This window comes from Bos indicus, chromosome 28, assembly GCF_029378745.1.
Source record: "Bos indicus isolate NIAB-ARS_2022 breed Sahiwal x Tharparkar chromosome 28, NIAB-ARS_B.indTharparkar_mat_pri_1.0, whole genome shotgun sequence".
NCBI lineage: Eukaryota > Metazoa > Chordata > Mammalia > Artiodactyla > Bovidae > Bos > Bos indicus.
The window spans coordinates 25,057,108-25,078,554 of NC_091787.1; the positions used below are offsets into that span (position 1 = coordinate 25,057,108).

Genomic DNA, 21,447 nt, shown 5'->3' on the forward strand with positions numbered 1-21,447 from the left:
CAGAAGTTATGGTCAAGTACAAATTATATCTATTACACCATGGATTGCCGCCTACCAGGCTCCTCCATCCGTGGGATTTTCCAGGCAAGAGTACTGGAGTGGGTTGCCATTGCCTTCTCCGTTTAAATGGTTATACTTTGTATATCTTCTGCATGTGATTATCTTATATGTTTGGCTAATTTTAAGTGGTTTCTATCAAAGTATTAATGATGCCAGCTGTCAGGATAATAATAAATTGATTTGAAAAAAAAATCGACTATAAACATTGAGGGTGTATGTATCTTTTTGAATTACTGTCTTCATTTTCTTTAGATAAATACCTAGGAGTGGAATTGCTGGATCATGTGGTAATTCTATTTTTACTTTGTTGAGGAACCTCAATACTGTTCTCCATAGTGGCTGCACCAATTTATATTCCTACCAACAATGTGTAATGGTTCTGTTTTCTCCACGTCTTCACCAACATTTGCTATTTGTGGTCTTCTTGATGATAGCCATTCTGATGTGAAGTGAATTCTAGTTGTGGTTTTGATTTGCATTTCTCTGATTAGTGATGCTGAACATCTTTTGATGTGATATCTTTAGCCGTCTTTTATTTCTTCTTTCTGTCTGATTGCCATGTCTAGGACTACCAATACTATGGTGAATAAAAGTAGTAAGAGCGAGTATCCTTGTCTTGTTCCTGATCTTACAGGATATGCTTTCAGCTTTTCACTGTTGAATATGATGTTAGCTCTGGGCTTATGGCTTATTATAATGGCCTGTATTATGTTGAGGTATGTTCGTTCTATATCCACTTTGTGATGAATACATTATTTGGACGTACTTTCTGTTTTACCATGCCAGCAAAGCTTGTGAGACGTTAGTTCCCTGACCAGGGATTGATCCCGGGCCAAGGCAGTGAAAGTGCTGAGTCCTAAGCACTGAACTGCCAGGGAATTCGTACTGTTTGTATATTTTAAATTAAAAGATATTTTAATTTATCACATGTTATCACACATTATTTTGGGTTAATGATGTATTATTAATAACTTGCCATGCAATCACTAGATTGATACATTGAGTAATGACTGCACATTAATTCACAATGTGAATATATGAGGGTTTATTTCGTATTTTCTCTAAATGTTATATTGCATTATGATTTGCTTACATTTTATTGTTGCAATTTGGATTGCATTTATTTTCATTTTCTTCTAGTAAGAAGTTGGATAGAGTTTGATCCTTTTGATTTCCACCGAAGTGAAGTACTTATGCCTGTTCTTTCCTCAGTATTCTATTGAGTCATTTTCCTTTTTAATTTCTCAGAAATTTTTTTTTTCTTTAAGAACAGTAACTATATATCTTGTATTTATCCAGTCTGTCACTTGATTTTTTAAAAATTTCAATATAAAAATTTTTCAATGAAATTTTCACTTTAATTTTGACAATATTTCTCCTACCTTTGTAAGTAGCTATGCATATCAGGAAGTAAATACAGTTTACATCATTATTCAGTACATGGACACAAAACCATACATAAAAGATTTTTATGATAATACTTATCTTTACTAAATATAGTATACTTATTTTTCTTTAATATTCTATTAAAAAAGCATTTGTTACAAAGCATGAAATTGGTATTGGAACTCAGGTTGTGATCAGCAATTTAAAAAGCATATTATGGTGTCTTTGCCTTTCAGAGTCTTAATATTATATGTAGTCAAAGGATTCTGTCTTTTATTATGGCTTGCCACTTTTTGCTCTTGCTTTGGAAGATTTTTCCTATTTTCTAGATTTTCTTCTGTTTAAATTACTAATATATCTGGAATTTTTGTTGCATGTTATAAGGATCAAACATCTTTCTTGTCATTATTAAGAAATTGATAATTTTCTCTGCTGCTTACAAATGCCAGCATTTTAACAATAATATTAAATATTATTGAACTTATTCTCTTAATTTGTTTATTTACCCGGAATGCTTAACTTATTAGTCCTTTTAATGTTAAAATTTTATATATTGCTTTAAAAAAATTGGCTATCTTATTTATTTTTAAAAAGTTGTTATGTGTATGTAATATACATATAGGATAATGTATATATGATATTGCATTTTTGAAATGAATTTTGACATGTTAAACATAGCCTATGTAACCTGTACCCTGACAGGAAATTAGATATGAACTCTGAACTCTGAATCTTTTTTTCTTTTTAGTCAATACTCTTGGTTTTTCTATTAGAGTCAATTATATAATCATTTATTCAATATTTTTATATTTAGATTTTACTGTCTTTCAGGCATTGACTAAAACATCTAGCACCATGTTAAATATAAAGATTATTTTCTATTTACTCCTGACAGAAATGTCCCCTCTTGTGTCATCCTGTGGTATAACTTTGGATGAACACTGTGCGGCAGTCGGGATCTTAGTTTTCTGACCAGGGATCAAACCTGTGCCCCCTTGCGTTGAGAGTGCAGAGTCTTAACCACTGGACTGCCAGGGAAATCCTTGTTTCAAGGTTTACAAAAAATACGGATTAGAGAGGGGAATACTGATTCCTTGGTGAGTTCAGTGTTTCTCTCAGAAGCAATGACAGTGTTCGGGAATTAAAGGTGATTGTTGCACAATATTGTGTATACAATCACAGAATTATACAACTTGAAATAGTAAAATGACGAATTTTATCTTATGGGAAGTTCATCTCAAAAAAATTTTAAAAAGGGATGTCACTACCCACTCACCCTAATGGTTAATGTGTTAAGACAGAAAATGCTAAGTTTTGATAAGAATGTGAACTAATTGTTAATAAAAATAGAAACATATTAATAATTCTTGTGGGAGTATATATCGATAGCCACTGTAGAAAATTATTTGGCCTGTCTCCTAAAGCTGAAGGTGCATGCACATATATTAATACACACACTGAATGATCCAGCACTTCCCTCCACCCCATGTATATATAAGTTCACCAAAAGATAACAGTAATATGTTATAGTGTACTTTGTTGTAGCCAAAAACGTAAAAATGAATGTCCATCTACAGTAGAACACAAAAATACATTGTATATTCAATTAATGAATTACTGTATAGCAGGAGGAATCAATGGATTACAATTATACTTTACAACATGGAAGACTACCACAAACAAAATTTTGAGTAAAAGAAAGTCAGTTGTATAAAGTATGGAAATAAGCAAAAGAAATCTAAGATGCCAAATCAGTGGTTACGCTTTGGTTTTGGAGTGATGATGATAAGTTTTTAAAAATTAATTAAAAATTTTTTTAATCAAAATATAGTTGATTTGCAGTGTAATTGCTGTACAGGAAGTGTTTGTTATATGTATATAAATTCTTTTTTATATTCTTTTCCATTATGGTTTATCATAAGATATTAAATATACTATGTGCGATAATGTAGGACCTTGTTTATTAGATGTAAATTTCTTGGTGGGATTTGGGTACATAGCAGTTTTGTGAAAACTCAGCAAGCTATATAAGTATTTATGATTTATATATTTTTTAATTTATTTTAATTGAAGGATAATTGCTTTACATCAACGTGAACCAGCCATAGGTTTACCTATGATGATGTATGATTTTTTTGTATGTGTGTGTCTCATTACAGTTTGCATTGAAATAGTAGGTATTGCTCATTGCTGCTGCTGCTGCTGCTAAGTCGCTTAAGTCGTGTCCGACTCTCTGCGACCCCAGAGACAGCAGCCCACCAGGCTCCCCTGTCCCTGGGATTCTCCAGGCAAGAACACTGGAGAGGGTTGCCATGACACCAATTGTGAAAATATTTTACAATTTTTTTTTAATTGTAAAAAAATTTTATTTTTGAAAAAATGAGTATACCAAAACATTAACAGGCATGGGATTATAATGGTTTCTACCTCTCTTTTTTCTTTTCCCCTTATTGATTTTTTATAAATTATTAGAAAATATAAAAAGTGAAAATAAAATGTTTTCAGGGACTTCACATTTAGTTGCTTTTAAATTGTAAAGTTCTTATGACTCTTCCTCAGGTATCGGAGTAGATTATATGAGTAATTTCTGTGTTTATTTTATAGGCAGATTTTGACAACAAACTGGTAAATGGCCCCAAGTCAGAATCCATGGAATACAGTAGTTGTGCTCATGAGGAAGAACAGAGATTGGAATTGAATTCATGTACCTTAGAAAATGTAACTAAAAATGAAGAAAGTATGACAGGTATTGAAGTGGAGAATTGGACACAAAACAAGAAATTACACTTAACTGATCATGTCAAAGGAGAATTTAATACAATTAAAACAGAAGTTGAAAATTTGAAAAACTCTGAAGATGACAGGAAAAAAATTCTACTTACTGACCTCCTTGAACCTCAAAAATTGTTTGCACAAACTGTAAGAAATGGCATTAAAAATGTACACTATTTACCAACTGAAACAAATTTGTCTTTTAAAAAAATCAACATTGAAGAACTTGGCAAGGCATTTGAAAACAATCCTTATAAATTCCTGAAAGACACCGCAAACCATAACAATGTCATGAGCACCATTGCTTCTAGTGCGAGCTGTGATCATCTCAAGGGGAAGAGTAATGTTTTGGTTATTCAGAAGCCTGGCTTTAATTGTAAGTCTTTCCCAGATCCTGTGAACTGCAACTCAAATAGTCATACTACTATACACAATGAAAGTGATCAACCAAAATCCCTAGAAATTATAGCAAATAGAGAACTAAAAGAAGGATCAACACTTCAACCAAGTCTCCTATCCCTAATGAAAGATAGGAGATTAACACTAGAACAAGTAGTGGCCATAGAAGCTCTCACACAACTTTCAGAAGCCCCATCAGAAAATTCCTCTCCATCAAAGTCAGAGAAGGATGAAGAAACAGAACAGAGAACAGCTAGTTTGCTTAGCAGCTGTAAAGCTATTCTGTATTCTGTGAGAAAAGACTTCCAAGACCCAAACTTAAAAGGGGAGTCACAGAGCCTTCATCACTGTCCGTCTTTGGAAAAGCAAAGCTCGTGCAATGCTGTAGTGTTCAATGGCCAAAATAGCATTTCTAAGTCACACAACAGCTCACCTAGTGACCAAGCATCCACAAAGGCACAGGAAAATTCAACCGTCACAAATTCACTTTTTATACCAAATTCAAATTCATCTAAAACTGATACCAATAAAAATACTGCGCAAGGTAGGATTACTCTTGACAGTTCTAGGAATTTGCAGCAGTTGACCACAATAACTAGCAAATCAGAGTATTGTAACCAGTCACTGGACAACAGCATCAAGGTGGATTCAAAGGATGATTCATCATGTCAAGATTCAGTTCACAGTAAAATAGAAGAAGATGTTGCCGCACAATTAACACAACTTGCATCAATGATTAAATTCAATTATGTGAAACCAGAGGACAAAAAAGTTGAAAGTACACCAACAAGCCTTGTTGCATATAATGTACAGCAAAAGTATAACCAGGAGATGGGCACACCACCACAGAAACCACCTTCCAGTGTTCAAAATAATCAAGGTTCATCAGTAATAAAGCAAAAGAACACAATCCAGAAAAAGACAAAATCTACTCCATCAAGAGATAGACGGAAAAAAAAGCACATGGTCATAAGTTGTCAAGAAAATGACCAGAAAAAGCAGGAACAGTTGTCATATGAGTATAGTAAATTACATGACATTTGGATAGCATCTAAATTTCAAAGATTTGGTCAATTTGGTCCACATGATTTTCCCATTCTGTTGGGAAAAATTCCTCCCCTAACTAAAGTATGGAAACCACTGACTCAAACAAGTTCAGCATTAGAACACAAAAAATTATTTCCTCCACTTGCTCAGATAAAATTTGAGAGATATTATCCTGAATTAGCACAGGAAAAGATGAAGGTTGAACCCTTGGATTCTATCCCCATAATCCCGTTAAAAACAGAATCCACTGGGCAGGCATTTTCAGAAAATGCATATACTCAGGTACAGCCAACAGTGAATGTCAATCAGAAAGCTCATCCTTTACTCCAGCCAGCCTCTCCAACCAACCAGTGTGCTAATGTCCTGGATGGCAGTGACCAAAGACAGTTCCAAGAGGATGTTAAAGACCAACTCATGCATCAGAGACTGCCAACATTTCCTGGTATCTCTCATGAGACCCCGTTACCAGACCCAGCACAAATTCTCAGGAACCTAAATGTAGTATGTTCAGGTGGAATTACAGTGGTTTCTACCAAAAATGAAGAGGATGTCTGTTCATCTAGTGTTGGAACATCAGAATTTTCCCCAATAAACAGTGCACAGAAAACTTTTAATGATTATGCGATGAACTTCTTTACCAATCCTACAAAAACCCTTGTGTCCACAACGAAAGATTCTGAATTGCCTACTTGCAACTGTCTTGGTAAGTGTATGCATGTGTGTTTCATTTTTTTCTCTTTTTTTTTGCCTTAATTGCCTCAAATCATTATCAAATAAAGTTTGATTTGTGTTTTTGTATGTGACATTTTGGCCCCATTCATATTCTAGCTAGGATGGACTAAATAATTCTATATCCATTTTTCTGTGGGACCTTTTCTTTCATGCAGCTCAGATAAATGGGAAATGCAACTGGTACTCCAGAAACTTTCTTAAGTGGAAAATTGGAGTTCGCTCAAGCTAGATGTCTCTCAAGTTGTTTATTGTGCACATCATAAGAATGAATCTCTTAATACTTTATCACAGTTTATTCTTCCTATATTCAGAAAAATTTCAACCCTTAGGCCTTTTGTTTAAAATCAAGTATTTTTAAGTTGTACATTTTAAACATGTATGCAGAGAACATAAAATATATATATAACTTAAATAACCATAAGAAAAGTATCTGTGTAACTGCTAATCCAGTCAAGAAGAAAATGATTCATTGGTAGATTCAAGAATGGGTACTTAAAGGACTGATTGGAAGGATGGAGTAAGTATATCATTCTGATATACTTTTTTAACCACAATAGAAAAAATAGTGAAGTATAACAATTACTTTCAGTTCTTGATTATTCAAAGTGCATTTAATATTCTGAAATGAATCCTTCCATTTTTCTGCCCATCATTCAGCACTGTTTTGACAGCCTACCTCATGCCAGGCACCAAAGATAGGCTCCTCTCAGAATGAAGAGCCTTTTAGAAGGGTCGGACAGTCTGGAGGGGTGACAGCGCTGTCTGAGTGGGTTGAATTGGGAAAGAGAGATTCTCAGACCAAGGACAGGAGAGTGTGGTAATGATAATGGCTCAGATTCCAGATCTTTCCCTGCAAGTCTCATAACTGCTGCATCCTTGACTTGTTATATTAACAAAAACCCACCAAAGGGAATGCTCATTATCCCCATTTTATAAGTGAAGAGATTGAATCAGAGAAGTTCATGGCTAGTAAATGATTCAACCGGAATTCAAAGACAGGCAGTCCCAACTCCAGAGGCTGTATTTGTAACTTCCATCCTCTTGCATCAAAAATCTGAAAAAGAGACCTTTTTTTTTTTTTTTTAATAAGTCATTAAACATGGAAAAGTAGTCTTTAAAATGCCATAAATATGTATAGACCTGAGCTAGTCTAATTTAACCTTATACATAGTTTCGATAAGATGATTAGCTAGTTTGAAAACTCTTTCCTTATACATACTATCTTGTAACATTGTAGGAATTGAGACAGCCAGGCTTTCAAAGTTTATTCAGTATCTGCAGTGGACCTGGAACTATGTAATAATACACTGTCAGTTACATGTTTTCCTATAATTGTTCCATTTGAGATTATTGTGTTCATTGTGTAGAGATGGGAATTTAAAAAGAAAAACAAAAGACCAGACTCAGAAATCATCCCAAGTGAGGGTAAAGTATCCCAATCATATCCAAGGGTAAAGGATTTCTAAGAAAGTGTTATGTCCTAGCAAAACTAGGGTAGTTAGTGTTCCTCAAATTTACTGACATTTTAGGTGGGGTAATTCTTTGCTATCTGTGTATTTGTTACCTGTTGCTTTATCTGTTGTAGGCTGTTTAGTGGCCTCCCTGGCCTCTTCTCACTAGCTAGCAAAAACGCACACACATACATGCATACAGTTGTCATAACTCAAAATAGTGCTAAATATCCCCTTTGGCAAAACCATCCATGATTAAGAACCATTGCCTTAGATTGTTGTATTGTTTAGTCACTAAGTCATGTCCAACTCTTTTGCAACCCCATGGACTGTAGCCTGTCAGGCTCTTCTGTCCATGGGATTTCCTAGGAAAGAATCCTGGAGTGGGTTGCTGCTTCTTTATCCAGGGGATCTTCCCGACCTAGGCATCGAATCCATGTCTCCCGTATTGGCAGGCAGATTCTTTACCACTGAGACACCTGGGAAGTCCTGCCCTAGATCACCAATAAATAAAAAATTATTCACTGCTATCTTGCTTAAGTAGCCACAAAAATAATCCTATGTTTTATTGGATATCCAATTAAAATGGTAAGTAATAGCCTTCTGATGTAGGTAGACATGCATTCCCCAATGATTCTAGTTAGACATGATTCTCAGAGGCCAAATTAAAAATGACATTTTCTAAGAAGTACTTAATTCATACTCACAAAAACTCAAATGGTACAGAAATGTGGTGCGAATATCTTTTTTTAGAGGAAACTAGCTGTTACAGTTTTTCTATTGAATTAATATTGTTAGTGATTTTAATATTCACAAAATTTTTTTGTAAAAAAAAATTTTATAAGTTTTACAAAATTTAAGGCTTTTAAAACATACTACTTTTACAGCTTGCTTTTTAACTTGGATTTTTCAATGTCTGTAAATGCTATTGTTTTAATAGCTGTATCATATTCCACTGTATAAATAACCCTAAATTTTAACTATTATTTAATTGGAAGATTCCATTTTTCTCTCTTTTGATATTACATATTATTGTAACAATGAAGATTCTTGTGTACACGTGCATTATAAATAATTATGCATGTGTGTAGTAAAATAAATTAGCAGTGCAATTGTTGGGCTCAATTTCTTGGGGGGGCTCAATTTTAATAGGATTCTGAGGCAAAGCTTTTAAGATGTATTGCTCTAGGATAACTTAATTTCGTACCTCAATTTTTATAGGTCTTTTTAAAAGCAGAAGATCTGAGAATAAATGTTAACCACAACTTAAAATATGTTTTTCCTCCTCTGATTCTCAGGAAAGAATGGATTAATTAGGAGCAGAAAAAAGGGATAAGTTACACTCCAGGGCCTGTTGTCCCAGTTTTTAATTACTAAAGCTTACCAAAATCTTGTCAAGATTCATTGTTCTGAATTTAAAAAAAAAAAAAAGTAAAACTAGCTCTTCCGCGCCCCTATGCAATTCTGTAAAGCTTTGGGTCTAATAATCTTGTTCCTTCCACAGATCGAGTTATACAAAAAGACAAAGGCCCATATTATACACACCTTGGGGCAGGACCAAGTGTTGCTGCTGTCAGGGAAATCATGGAGAATAGGTGAGGAAATATGCTTCCCTGTTAAAATCATTGATTATTGGGGACCTAACTCAATGCAGAGATATACTTTCTGGGAACAAACAGGAGGTGAATGGAAAACCTTCAGGAATATGAGTTGGATGTTTCTTAGCACCCAGGAAAAGCCCAGTGTCCTGGTGTTCCTGCCAAGTCATTCACATGAGCCATTGGGAACTCAATAAAGACCCTCACGAAGCAAGGCTGTCTTTGTTAAATGCAGACATACTTATTTTCCTGTTACTGTATAATCATAGAAATAGTTAAAATTACCTTTGTCAACACTACATTCACATTGGTTTTGCTTGTCTTGGAGCCAGGCCATTTTTTAAAAAAGTGATCCTTAAGGACAAGTAAATAGAACTGGACAACAAAAATATCTGCCACACACAAGTACATTTTTAACAAAGTTATTATTATGAGGAGTGTTTGATTTTTGTGCTTCTGTAAATCTTATTCCCATAACGATGTTAAAAGTTTATTTCAATGATTTTCCATTCACTGTGTTTCATACTTAGGTATGGTCAAAAAGGAAATGCAGTAAGGATAGAAATAGTAGTGTACACGGGGAAAGAAGGAAAAAGCTCTAATGGGTGTCCAGTTGCTAAGTGGGTAAGTATTTTGTACTTATACATTTTCCAAAATGGATTTACTCTACATAAAAGCTAAGTCAGTAATTTTTTCCATGAAAACATGGACTAGGAAAATACCCACTTCCCTTATTCCCAAGGAAATAAGGAAGCTATCTGTCTTAGCCTGGGCTTTTTATATTAATGAACAAAAGGGTATGGCATTCCTAATCTGTATGTAGTGATCTAGAGTCATCATTCTTACCAGGTTTTTTTTGTTTGTTTGTTATTGTTGTTACTTTTTAGAGAGTGTAGAGTGCTCTTATAATTAGACAGCATAAATAAATAGTAAGTAAATATATATGTATGTGTTTTACTTGCTCAGTCATGTCTGACTCATTGCAACCCCATGGACTATAGCCTGCCAGGCTTCTCTGTCCATGGAAATCTCCAGACAAGAATTCTGGAATGGGTTGCCATTCCCTTTTCCAGGGGATCTTCCCAAACCAGGGACTGAACCCAGGTCTCCTGCATTGCAGGTGGATTCTTTACTATCTGAGCCACCAGGGAAGCCCAAGAACACTGGAGTGGGTAGCCTATCCCTTCTCCAGGGGATCTTCCCAACCCAGGAATCGAACCAGGGTCTCCTGCATTGCAGCCGGATTCTTTACCAGCTGAGCTACCAGGAAAGCCCATTTGTTTCATGGGGCCACCTTAATGAAGGTCATGCAGTATTGAAGGCAAAATCAAAAATTTTACAATATATTTCCAAAATTATTTCTATAACTACTTTGAGTTTTCTAAAACTGTGGTGCTATCAGAGGTAAGAACTGGATTTAGCTTCTTTTGAAAGTTCTCGACAGAGAAACAATGTCATTACCTGCCTAGCCAAATGTATATTTTCAGGAAGATATTCACATTTACAAGTATGTTGATCAGTTTCTTTGGAAATTTGCACTAAAGGATCATTTGAGATCCTGTCCTATCATTTGTTTGTAATGACGACTATCATGATGATAATAAATAATAACAGTAACCACTACCTTTCATTAAATATCAGGCACCATGTTAAGTACTTGACATACATTGCCTCATTAATCCCCACAGAGGGACTCTTAAGATTTTGGAAAAATAAAACTCATTATTTTTATGCCCATTTCAGAAGAACAAAAAAACATTAAAAAAAAAAAAAAAAGAGGGTTTGGACCTGGCTATTCCTGAAGCAAGACGATTGGTGCACCTGCATCTCTTCTAGAAAACTGTATGTCTTTGTTTTGTTTTTGTTTTTGATCTGGCATGTGGGATCTTAGTTCCCTGACCAAGGATCAAACCTATGCTCCCTACAGGGGGAGCACAGGGAATCCTAACCGCTGCACTGCCAGGGAAATCCCTATCTTGGTTATTTTTCAACCAACCTCTGGAAGGTGACAGCAGTGATAGCACGAGAACTGGGCGTGAACACTAAGTGTGTTAGAATACTTCCAGTTTCCTCAGTCTATTTGGAGTGCATAGTCTTGTCAAAATATCAAGTGATTCTCTGCACATATAACACTACTCCAGACAGCGATGTAAATCTTTGTAGCACCCCTGAAGGCTCCCTTTGCCTGCTCCCCATTGGTAACTCCATGTATAATAACCACTATTTTAACCTCCATGTCTATAAAGATCTTTTAGATAGTTTCTATAGAATTAGAGCCATACAGAATGTACTCTTTTGTATCTGTCTCCTTTCCCTCATCATCTATAGAACATGGGTTCAATAGTTGGAGATACAGAAATCATGTGATACTACGAATTGACTTGATAATAGAAAATATATTTTAGGATGGGGAGACGACAGGAGCCTGCATCTCTGATACCAGTAGAACTGCTGTACGATCTAGTTTCCTGATCAGGGATTGAACCTGGGCCCCCTGTTTTGGGAGCTCGGAATCAACCTCTGGGCCATCAGGGAAGTCCCATCCTCAGGCTTCTTAAACCTGGATTTCTCTAACATAACAGAATTTTTTGGTTTTCACGTCTTTAAAACCTATTAGGAAGTTTTCTGTTTTGTGCAGTAGAATTGAGTCCCAAATAAGATACCTGCCTTTAATTTGTTCAGTGTGGGTGAATTTGGAAGATAAATAGAATTTTAGGATGAGAAAGGTAAGTGAAGGAACTTGTATTTATTGAGAACTTTTCATTGGCAGGCTCCAGGCTAGATACTCGGGATACAAGTGTGAATTAAAGTTTATCAGTCATTTCATTGTGTAGATGGGAAGAAACTGGCCCTGAGACATATCAGCTATCACAAACACATTTTGGACTAAAGTTCGCTTACTCTGTAGTAACACGAGTATTTCCTGGAGTCATCTTGCTTCTCAAGAACTAAAATTTTCTGAAATGCTCCCTAGAAGTGTAGAATTTTCCCTGATGCTTCCTTCATGTTAGTGTTTGAGGTGACTTGGAGCGGGATGATGTCAGTGTTTGTGAAGTCCTGTTTCCCAAGGATCAGCTTCTTGTCTTGCTGTGTACACTCCTGTCAACTCAGCTGTGAAAGTTACATGGTTTTCCACAACATAAACCCAAACAGGTCAATCACCGCATGTAAGAGTTTTGATGAAGATAAACCTAAACACTGTTTCACTTCAGTTCAGTCGCTCAGTCGTGTCCAACTCTTTGTGACCTCATGAATTGCAGCACGCCAGGCCTCCCTGTCCATCACCAACTCCCAGAGTTCACTCAAACTCATGTCCATCGAGTCGGTGATTTAGTGATTTTTATATTTTATTCACTCTTGAAAAAGTTGTTGTTTCAAAACATTTTAAAGTAATAAATAATACACATTGTCCATTTTTTTCTGTTGCGTTATTTGGCTTCTATTGATTTTTATAGAAGGTTCTTTAGAAAATTAACCATTTGTGATAAGTTGCAAATATGTTTTCTGTTTGCTTTTTTTGTTTTTTGTTTTTTGTTTTTAAATTTGGGGGATCTTAGTTCCCTGACAAGCGATGAAACTCAAGCCCCTTTCAATGGAAGCATAGTCTTAACCACTGAACAGCCAAGGAAGTCCTTCTTTGTCATATTTTTTTAACATTCTGAATTTTAAATGAGATGAAAATTTAAGTTAAATTTTTAATGAAAAACTTTGCTGTTATGGCTCTGCTGCTGCTGCTGCTGCTGCTAAGTTGCTTCAGTCGTGTCTGACTCTGCGACCCCATAGACGGCAGCCCACCAGGCTTCCCCGTCTCTGGGATTCTCCAGGCAAGAACACTGGAGTGGGTTGCCATTTCCGTCTCCAATGCATGAAACTGGAAAGTGAAAGTGAAGTCGCTCATTCGTGTCCGACTCTTTGCGACCCCATGGACTGCAGCCCACCAGGCTCCTCCGTCCATGCATCTCCAGACAAGAGTACTGGAGTGGGTTGCCATTGCTTATGACTTTAGTGTATCTTAATTAGAAAAACTTTTACAACCTCTAGCTTATAAATATTTTTCACATTTTCTTTTTATAATATTTGAATGGTTTCATTTTTCTTTTTTTATTTCATTTTCATACACCTACTTATTTTATTCCTCTTGTATGTAAAATGTTAGTCACAACTTATGTTTTTTTTCAACTGACTACCCAGTTAAACAACACTACTTACCTAAATAATTGTTCATCTACTTCCTATTGATATATTTGTTCATATTTAGATTTTGTATTCTACCACATTGTTATGTTTCTCCTGCATCATAATCAACTTATTCTGATTATTTGGGTTTAAAAATGTATTTCATATCTGATAGAGCTAATCCTTCAGCAATTTCCTGACTCTTCTTGCCTTGTTTATTTTTCCATATGAGTTTATAATCACCAGTGTCTTTGTAATAATAAATTTCTTTTGATATTTTGATTGAAATCATTGGCGAGAGAATTTGGAGAATTTACATTTTTGACATTTAGTCTTCTGACCCTACATGCTATCCTTTTCTGTTTGTTGATGTCTTTCTTTGTCCTTCTGTAGTGTTTTTTTCCCCATAGTTTACATGATTCCTGTTTTTCAATTTATTTCTCTTGTGTATCTCAGGTGTACAATCATATAATATATAATGACAAATTTATATTCCCCTTTAAAATTTAAACTAGTAAATTCTTTTTTTCATTTAATATGCTTATTCTAATAAAGTAATTCCAAATTTAAATTTACTTATCTTTTTCCTCTTTTTAGTAGAGACCTTCCAGAGTTTTCTCCTTAAGGGTCATCAGGGAAGGCCTCTTTGGGAGAGAACTTTTAAGCTGAGAACTGAGTGACAAGAAGGAGGCTTGTATGCAAAGAATACCCCTAAGAGCATAAGGAAGAACATTCCTAGTCAGAGAAAAAAGCAGGTACAAAGGTTGAGGGAGACAGTACATTCTTTAATAATCAGAAATCTAGTGAAGTAAAGGAGGTAGAGAATGGAAACAAGTGAATGTGAACTGTTGGCAGAAGCAATAGCCTAAATGGTTTTATTAGGCCATCGTGAGTTTTAGTCCATGAATATGAAATCTTTCAAGTATTTTAACTTGGGATATCTTAAAATCCCTATGACTTCCCTCGTGTTCCAGTGGTAAAGAATCTACCTGCAATGCAGGAGTTGCAGGAGACCCGGGTTTGATCCATGAGTCGGGAAGATCCCCTGGTGGAGAGCATGGCAACCCAATCCAGTATTCTTTTAACTGTTAATTAATTTATTTGGCCGTACCAAATCTTAATTGGGGCACTTGGATATTGAACTCGGGCCCCCTGATTTGGGAGCATGGAGTCTTAGCCACTGATCCACCAGGGAAGTCTCCACTCCAGTATTCTTGTCCACAGAATCCCATGGCCAGAGGAGTCTGGTGGGCTACAGTCCATGGGGTCTCAAAGAGTGGGACACAACTTAATGGACTGAACATGCATGCATGCACACACACACACACACATGTTATCTATCTGGTTTATGTTTTATAAAGAGCATTCTGAGAAGGAAATGGCAACCCACTCCAGTATTCTTGCCTGGAAAATCTCATGGACAGAGGAGCCTGGTAGGCTACAGTCCACAAGGTCGAAAAGAGTCAGACACAATTTCACTTTCACTTTTAAGCTTATTTAAGTATTATTATTGATGAGCTTTATTGTTGGTGCTTTACAGATTACTCAGATTTAGTAGCTCTGAGCGACAAACATTTATTATCTCATCAATTTTGTGAGTCAGAAATCTGTCTGTGGGAACTTAGGAGGGTGCTTCCAGAAGAGGGCTTCATCAGTTCAGAACTTGACTGGAGAGGAAGTTGCTAGAGTCTACTTCCCATGTCATTTGCAGGAGGCTTTAGTTATATTGTTTATTTGGATATGTCAGGTCTTAGATGCGGCACTTGGGATACTTGTTCATGTGGAATATTTCATTGCAGTGCTCGGACTCTCTAGTTGTGGCATGAGGACTTAGTTGTCCCATAGTTCCCTGACCTTTGATGGAACCCAGGTCTCCTGTACTGCAAGGCGGATTCTTTTTTTCCCCCCAAACTTTGAACTTTTTATTTTGTGTTGGCATATAGCTGATTAACAATGCTGTGCTAGTTCCAGGTGAACAGCAAAGGGACTCAGCCATACCTATGTGTGTATTCATTCTCCTCCAAATCCCTCTCCCTCCAGCCTGGTGCATGACTTTGAGCAGAGTTCCATGTGTCATGCAATAGGTCGCTAGAAGGATTCTTAACCCCTGGATTGCCAGGGAAGTCCCAAGACTCACTTTCTTATCATAGGACTTCTTAAGTGTTTTCTCAGTCATAGCAGTTTATTTTTCCCCAGGGTGAGTCAATCAAAATATAACAAGGAAGCCACAATGTCATTTATGACATTAACCTCAGAAGTTGCTGCATAGCTGTCCCTTATTTAGTGTAGGAGAGGACTATGAGGAGACAAAATATTAGGTGGTGGTGATGATTGGGGGCATCTTGGAGAGAGGCTATTCATAAAATTCAGTATCACTTCTTCACTAAAAATATCAATATGCTAAGTGAAAGTGTCAAGTCATTCACTTGGGTCTGACTCTTTGCAACCCCATGGACTGCAGCCCGCCAGGCTCCTCTGTTCATGGAATTCTCCAGGCAAGAATACTGGAGTGAGTAACCATTCTCTTCTCCCGGATATCTTCCCAACCCAGGAATAGAACCCATCTCCCTCACTGCAGGCAGATTGTTTAGCTTCTGAGCTATCAGGTAAACCCGCATCAATATGTTTAAGATACTACATTGACATTATAAAATGTAACTATCTTCCTTAGCTCTAGCTTCTCAAAAAGGCAAAAAAACGTTAATCTGTAGATCTTAATTCACAAAATAATGCTGTTAAACACCAACATTCTTCATTATGGAATATTTCAAGAAAAAAGGTAATAAAGTTAGAGTTTACCTATAATTATAAATTGAATACACATCAAGCTACTACCTGGAGAAGGAAATGGCAACCCATTTTCCAATATTCTTGTCTGAAAAATCCCATGGACAGAGGAGCCTGGTGGGCTACAGTTCACAGGGTCACAAAGAGTCGGACGCAACTGAGCACACAAGCTACTACCTGGTGAAAAATACAACATTGCTAGGTTCTCAGAGACCCTAAGAACCATCTCCCCACCTTTTATATTTCCTTATGGTACGGTTACTGTGCTTTTGTATTTTGCCCCTACATCATACCTTGCACATTTGTAGAAATAAGGAGTAAGGATTGGTTCCCAATATTTGACACTGATAATTTACATAGGTTTGTTAATCTGTATCTGTTTGATATTTTTTTACTTACTTGCTTTTAAGTAACAAAGCATGAGGAGAAGGAAATGGCAACCCACTCCAACTCCAGTATTTTTGCCTGGGAAATCCCATGGACAGAGGAACCTCGGAGACTACAGTCTATGGGATCTCAAGAGTCAGACAAGACATAGCAACTAAACCAGCAAGGCATGAAGGTATACTCATGGCAGCTGGCTTCCCCTTGACTAAGTGATCCAAAAGAGCAAGGTGGCTGAGTTAAGTGGTAGGATTTTGGATGATTCTTCCTTTTTTTCATCCCTTCTCTAGAATAACAGTAATGCAAAAAAAACAAAACAAAACAGTAATGCAGTTCAGTTCAGTTCAGTCACTCAGTTGTGTCTGACTCTTTGCGACCCCATGAACTGCAGCACGCCAGGCCTCCCTGTCCATCACCAACTTCCAGAGTCCACCCAAACCCATGTCCATTGAGTTGGTAATGCCATCTCCAACCATCTTATCCTCTGTCGTCCCCTTCTCCTCCTGCCCTCAATCTTTCCCAGCATCAGGGTCTTTTCAAATGAGTCAGCATCAGGTGGCCAAATTATTGGAGTTTCAGCTTCAACATCAGTCCTTCCAACGAACACCCAGGACTGATCTCCTTTAGGATGGACTGGTTGGCTCTTCTTGCAGTCCAAGGGACTCTCAGGAGTCTTTTCCAACACCACTGATAGAATTTTTAGGTTGCATTGCAGAATTTATATATATATATATATATATATATATAGTATTGCCTTAAACTTACTTTTCATCTTGCATACTTTACATTTATCCTGTATTTGATATTAAACATTAACCTAAATCAAGCATTTTGTGATTTGATGTATATTTTCTCGTGTGTGTGCAGACTTACGTGTGGTAATAGTGGTTGAATTCTTTTTAAGATATTTATTTGTTAATTTTTTATTTGGCTTCACTGGTCTCAGTTGCAGCATGTTGGATCTAGTTCCTCAACCGGGGATCCAACCCAGGCCCCCTGCACTGGCAGCATGCAGTTTTAGCCACTGAACCACCAGGGAAGTCCCTAGTGGTTGAATTCTATCCTACTTTTATCATTCTGCACTTGCCTTCTTTTCTTGAAGGGAGTTGTTAGGGTTAGGTCACACACAGGAAGCCTAACAACATATTCTAACTGGGAGCAGAACTTTCTAAGCCAATCTCACTATATTTTGCGTTTGTTCTTAAAAACAGTTTTAATCTTTTCTTCAAAATCTTTCTTCTTTGCTAGGTGGTCTTTAACACTTTCCCATAATTGTTAATTTTTGACAGACGTTTCTAACTCTTCCTTCTGTCATTTTGTGTCTTGGCAGGAAGTAGTTATATCTTCTTATTCAGTAAATTTTGATGGAAAGGGCAATATAGTTTCTTTAATATACTAAGCTCTGTTAATGCCCTTTACTATAAATGACTCAAATGCTGAGAAATTCACACCAGGCCCAACCAAGTTCATGGGTTTCCCTACCTAGGATTGTTATTAGTCAGTAGAGCAGGTGTGACAATGTGTACTACTGAATGTTTTATTGCCTACTTGGGTGTGAAGTGATCAGAGTTTTTAGGGTGTTTTGTAAATGAAGCTGATGTATCTAAAGGTTTTAAAACCATCTTGCCTTGATTTAAACACATATCTTCAAAGACTTCCCTTTTTATGAATTCCTTTCTTCCAAGATTTTGACTCTTAACCTGCCTTGATTGTCTTCAGGCTACACCACAGTGCTGCTTATGTCTGTGCCCAGATCAGGCACTCTATGTGTATTACCATGTCAGAATAATAAACAGGCAGTCATGGGCTGGCTACTATCTGCAAAATCTTGCTAATGTGAAAAAAACCATTTAATGCTTCAGTGATTAAAATTGGGCAAACACCAGAGGGGTTGGTACTGACTTACTTTTCACTGTTCTTTCTTTTTTTGTTATAAAACATTTTTCTTCACTACTGTTTACCAATGTACCGTTAGAACTACTTTTATGTTTGCTTACTTGTTTATAGTAAGATCAAATTGCCAACGTCTGTTGGATCAAAGAAAAAGAAAGAGAGTTCCAGAAAAACATCTACTTCTGCTTTATTTACTAAACCAAAGCCTTTGACTATGTGGATCAGAACATATTGTGGGAAATTCTTAAAGAGATGGGGATACCAGACCACCTGACCTGCCTCCTGAGAAATCTGTATGCAGGTCAAGAAGCAACAGTTAGAACCAGACCTGAAACAACGGACTGGTTCAAAATCGGGAAAGGAGTATGTCAAGGCTGTATATTGTCACCCTGCTTATTTAATTTATATGCAGAATACATCATTCGAAATGCCTGGCTGAATGAAGCAGAGAGAAATATCAATAACCTCAGATGCAGATGACACCTTCCTTATGGCAGAAAGCAAAGAAGTAAAGCGCCTCTTGATGAAAGTGAAAGAGGAGAGTGAAAAAGTTGGCTTAAAACTCAACATTGAGAAAACTAAGATCATGTCATCTGGTCCTTTCACTTCATGGAAAAATAGATGGGGAAACAATGGAAACAGTGACTGAGTTTGTTTCTGGGGGCTCCAAAATTACTGCAGATGGTGACGGCAGCCATGAAATTAAAAGATTGTTGTTCCTTGGAAGAAAAGCTATGACCAACCTAGACAGTATATTAAAAAGCAGAGACATTACTTTGGCAACAAAGTCCATCTAGTCAAAGCTATGGTTTTTCCAGTAGTCATGTATGGATGTGAAAGTTGGACTGTAAAGAAAGCTGAGCGCCAAAGAATTGATGCTTTTGAACTGTGGTGTTGGAGAAGACTCTTGAGAGTCTCTTGGACTACGAGACCAAACCAGTCAATCCTAAAGGAAATCAGTCCTGAATATTCTTTGGGAGAACTGATGGTGAATCTGAAACTCCAATACTTTGGCCACCTGATGTGAAGAATTGACTCATTTGAAAAGACCCTGATGCTGGGAAAGATTAAAGGTGGGAAGAGAAGGGGACGACAGAGGATGAGATTGTTGGATGGCACGACTGACTCCATGGACATGAGTTTGAGCAAGCTCTGGGCATTGATGATGGACAGGGAAGGCTGGCTGGCTACACTCCATGGGGTCACAAAGAGTGAGACACAACTGAGTCACTAAATTGAACTAATTGACTTGCTTATAGAATTCATTTTTTAAGGAAAGTTTTTATTGAACTGTAAAATACACAAAACTACACAAATCATAAGTGTGCAGGCCACTGAAGTTTTACAAAATCAAATCATCTAGGTTAAGAAATAAATCATCACACCAACTCCAGAAAACCTCTCATGCATCCAATCACCACCATCCCTCCAAAAATGGGGTTGAAGTTCATTAGCTATAATATATAGGACATATTTAAATTATTATTTTTTTTTTTACTTATTTTTTTTACTGGGGCTTCCCTAGTAGCTCAGACTTTAAAGAAACTGCCTGCAATGCAAGAGACCCAGTTTCAATCCCTGGGTCGGGAAGATCCCTGGGAGAAGGGAATGGCAACCCACTCCAGTATTCTTGTCTGGAGAATCCCATGGACAGAGGAGCCTGGTGGGCTGCAGTCCATGGGATCGCAAAGAGTAGAACACAACTGAGCAATTAAGCATAGCACATAGTCAGTTTACAAGGCTGTGGTAGTTTCAGGTGAACAGGGAAGGGAAGGAAGAGAAGAAAGATTTAAAGGTCTTAATCAGTGGATGATTTTGGGTTTTGAGAGGTGGGGACGGCCTCCATCATTTTGTATTGAAAATTTAACTCTAATTTTCTCTCACGGTTATGGATAAACTCAAAAAGTGATCTCTCTTGGGTAATTAATGTAAGCCACACTTGACATAAATGGCTCCTAGCTTTAACTATAGTCTATTCTGCGGACCATGGATTTTTGTTTGAGCTTATGCAGGAACCTAGTTGCCTTCGAAGAGAAGGCAATGGCACCCCACTCCAGTACTCTTGTCTGGAAAATCCCATGGATGGAGGGGCCTGGTAGGCTTTAGTCCATGGGGTCGCTAAGAGTCGGACATGACTGAGCGAGTTCACTTTCCCTTTTCACTTGCATGCATTGGAGAAGGAAATGGCAACCCACTCCAGTGTTCTTTCCTGGAGAATCCCAGGGATGGGGAAGCCTGGTGGGCTGCCGTCTATGGGGTCGCATAAAGTCGGACACGACTGAAGTCCGAAGTTACCTTCGCATCTTTACTGCTAAGGTTAATATTACAAGGACTATTTAATTTCCTTTCTTTAAATTGTGTAATAAAAATAGGGGGACATATGTATTCTTATCGCTGATTCACATTGTTGTATGCTGGAAGCCAATATAATATTGTAAGGCAATTATCCTCCAATTAAAATTTTTTAAAAATTTAAAAAGAACAATAAAATAACAGTAAAATTAAATTCAGTGTTAATTTGTATCCACGTAGAAAATTAAAACTCCATATTAAATTTCAAAACAATTTAAAATTTTGAAACACATCTTAGTTTTCTCCTTTAGAGATAATGATTTTTAGCAATTTTGAGTATACCCAAATGAAGACTTAGGATGTTAAAAATTGGGTACCTGCTGAAGTATGTTAAGCAGAAGAGTGAAGTCAATATATTAATAATTCTCCAACTTCCTAAATTTCAAGAATGTTTGATTAAGTGAACATAG

The 21,447-nt window shown here is 36.8% G+C and overlaps 1 protein-coding gene and 1 pseudogene across 4 annotated transcripts in view; both read left to right on the top strand.

Annotated features, from left to right (window-relative positions):
- The window catches only part of LOC139180311 (cyclin-A2 pseudogene), a 34,576-nt pseudogene extending 30,546 nt beyond the window's left edge, over positions 1–4,030 (top strand).
- TET1 (tet methylcytosine dioxygenase 1) overlaps positions 1–21,447 on the top strand; it is a 136,807-nt gene that overhangs the window by 81,754 nt on the left and 33,606 nt on the right. For all 4 annotated transcript variants that reach the window (XM_070781857.1, XM_070781858.1, XM_070781860.1 and 1 more), the window contains 3 exons: positions 4,051–6,367; positions 9,352–9,442; positions 9,976–10,069. In XM_070781857.1, coding sequence (XP_070637958.1) covers positions 4,051–6,367; positions 9,352–9,442; positions 9,976–10,069 — 2,502 coding nt within the window. The remainder of the gene's footprint in view (positions 1–4,050; positions 6,368–9,351; positions 9,443–9,975; positions 10,070–21,447) is intronic.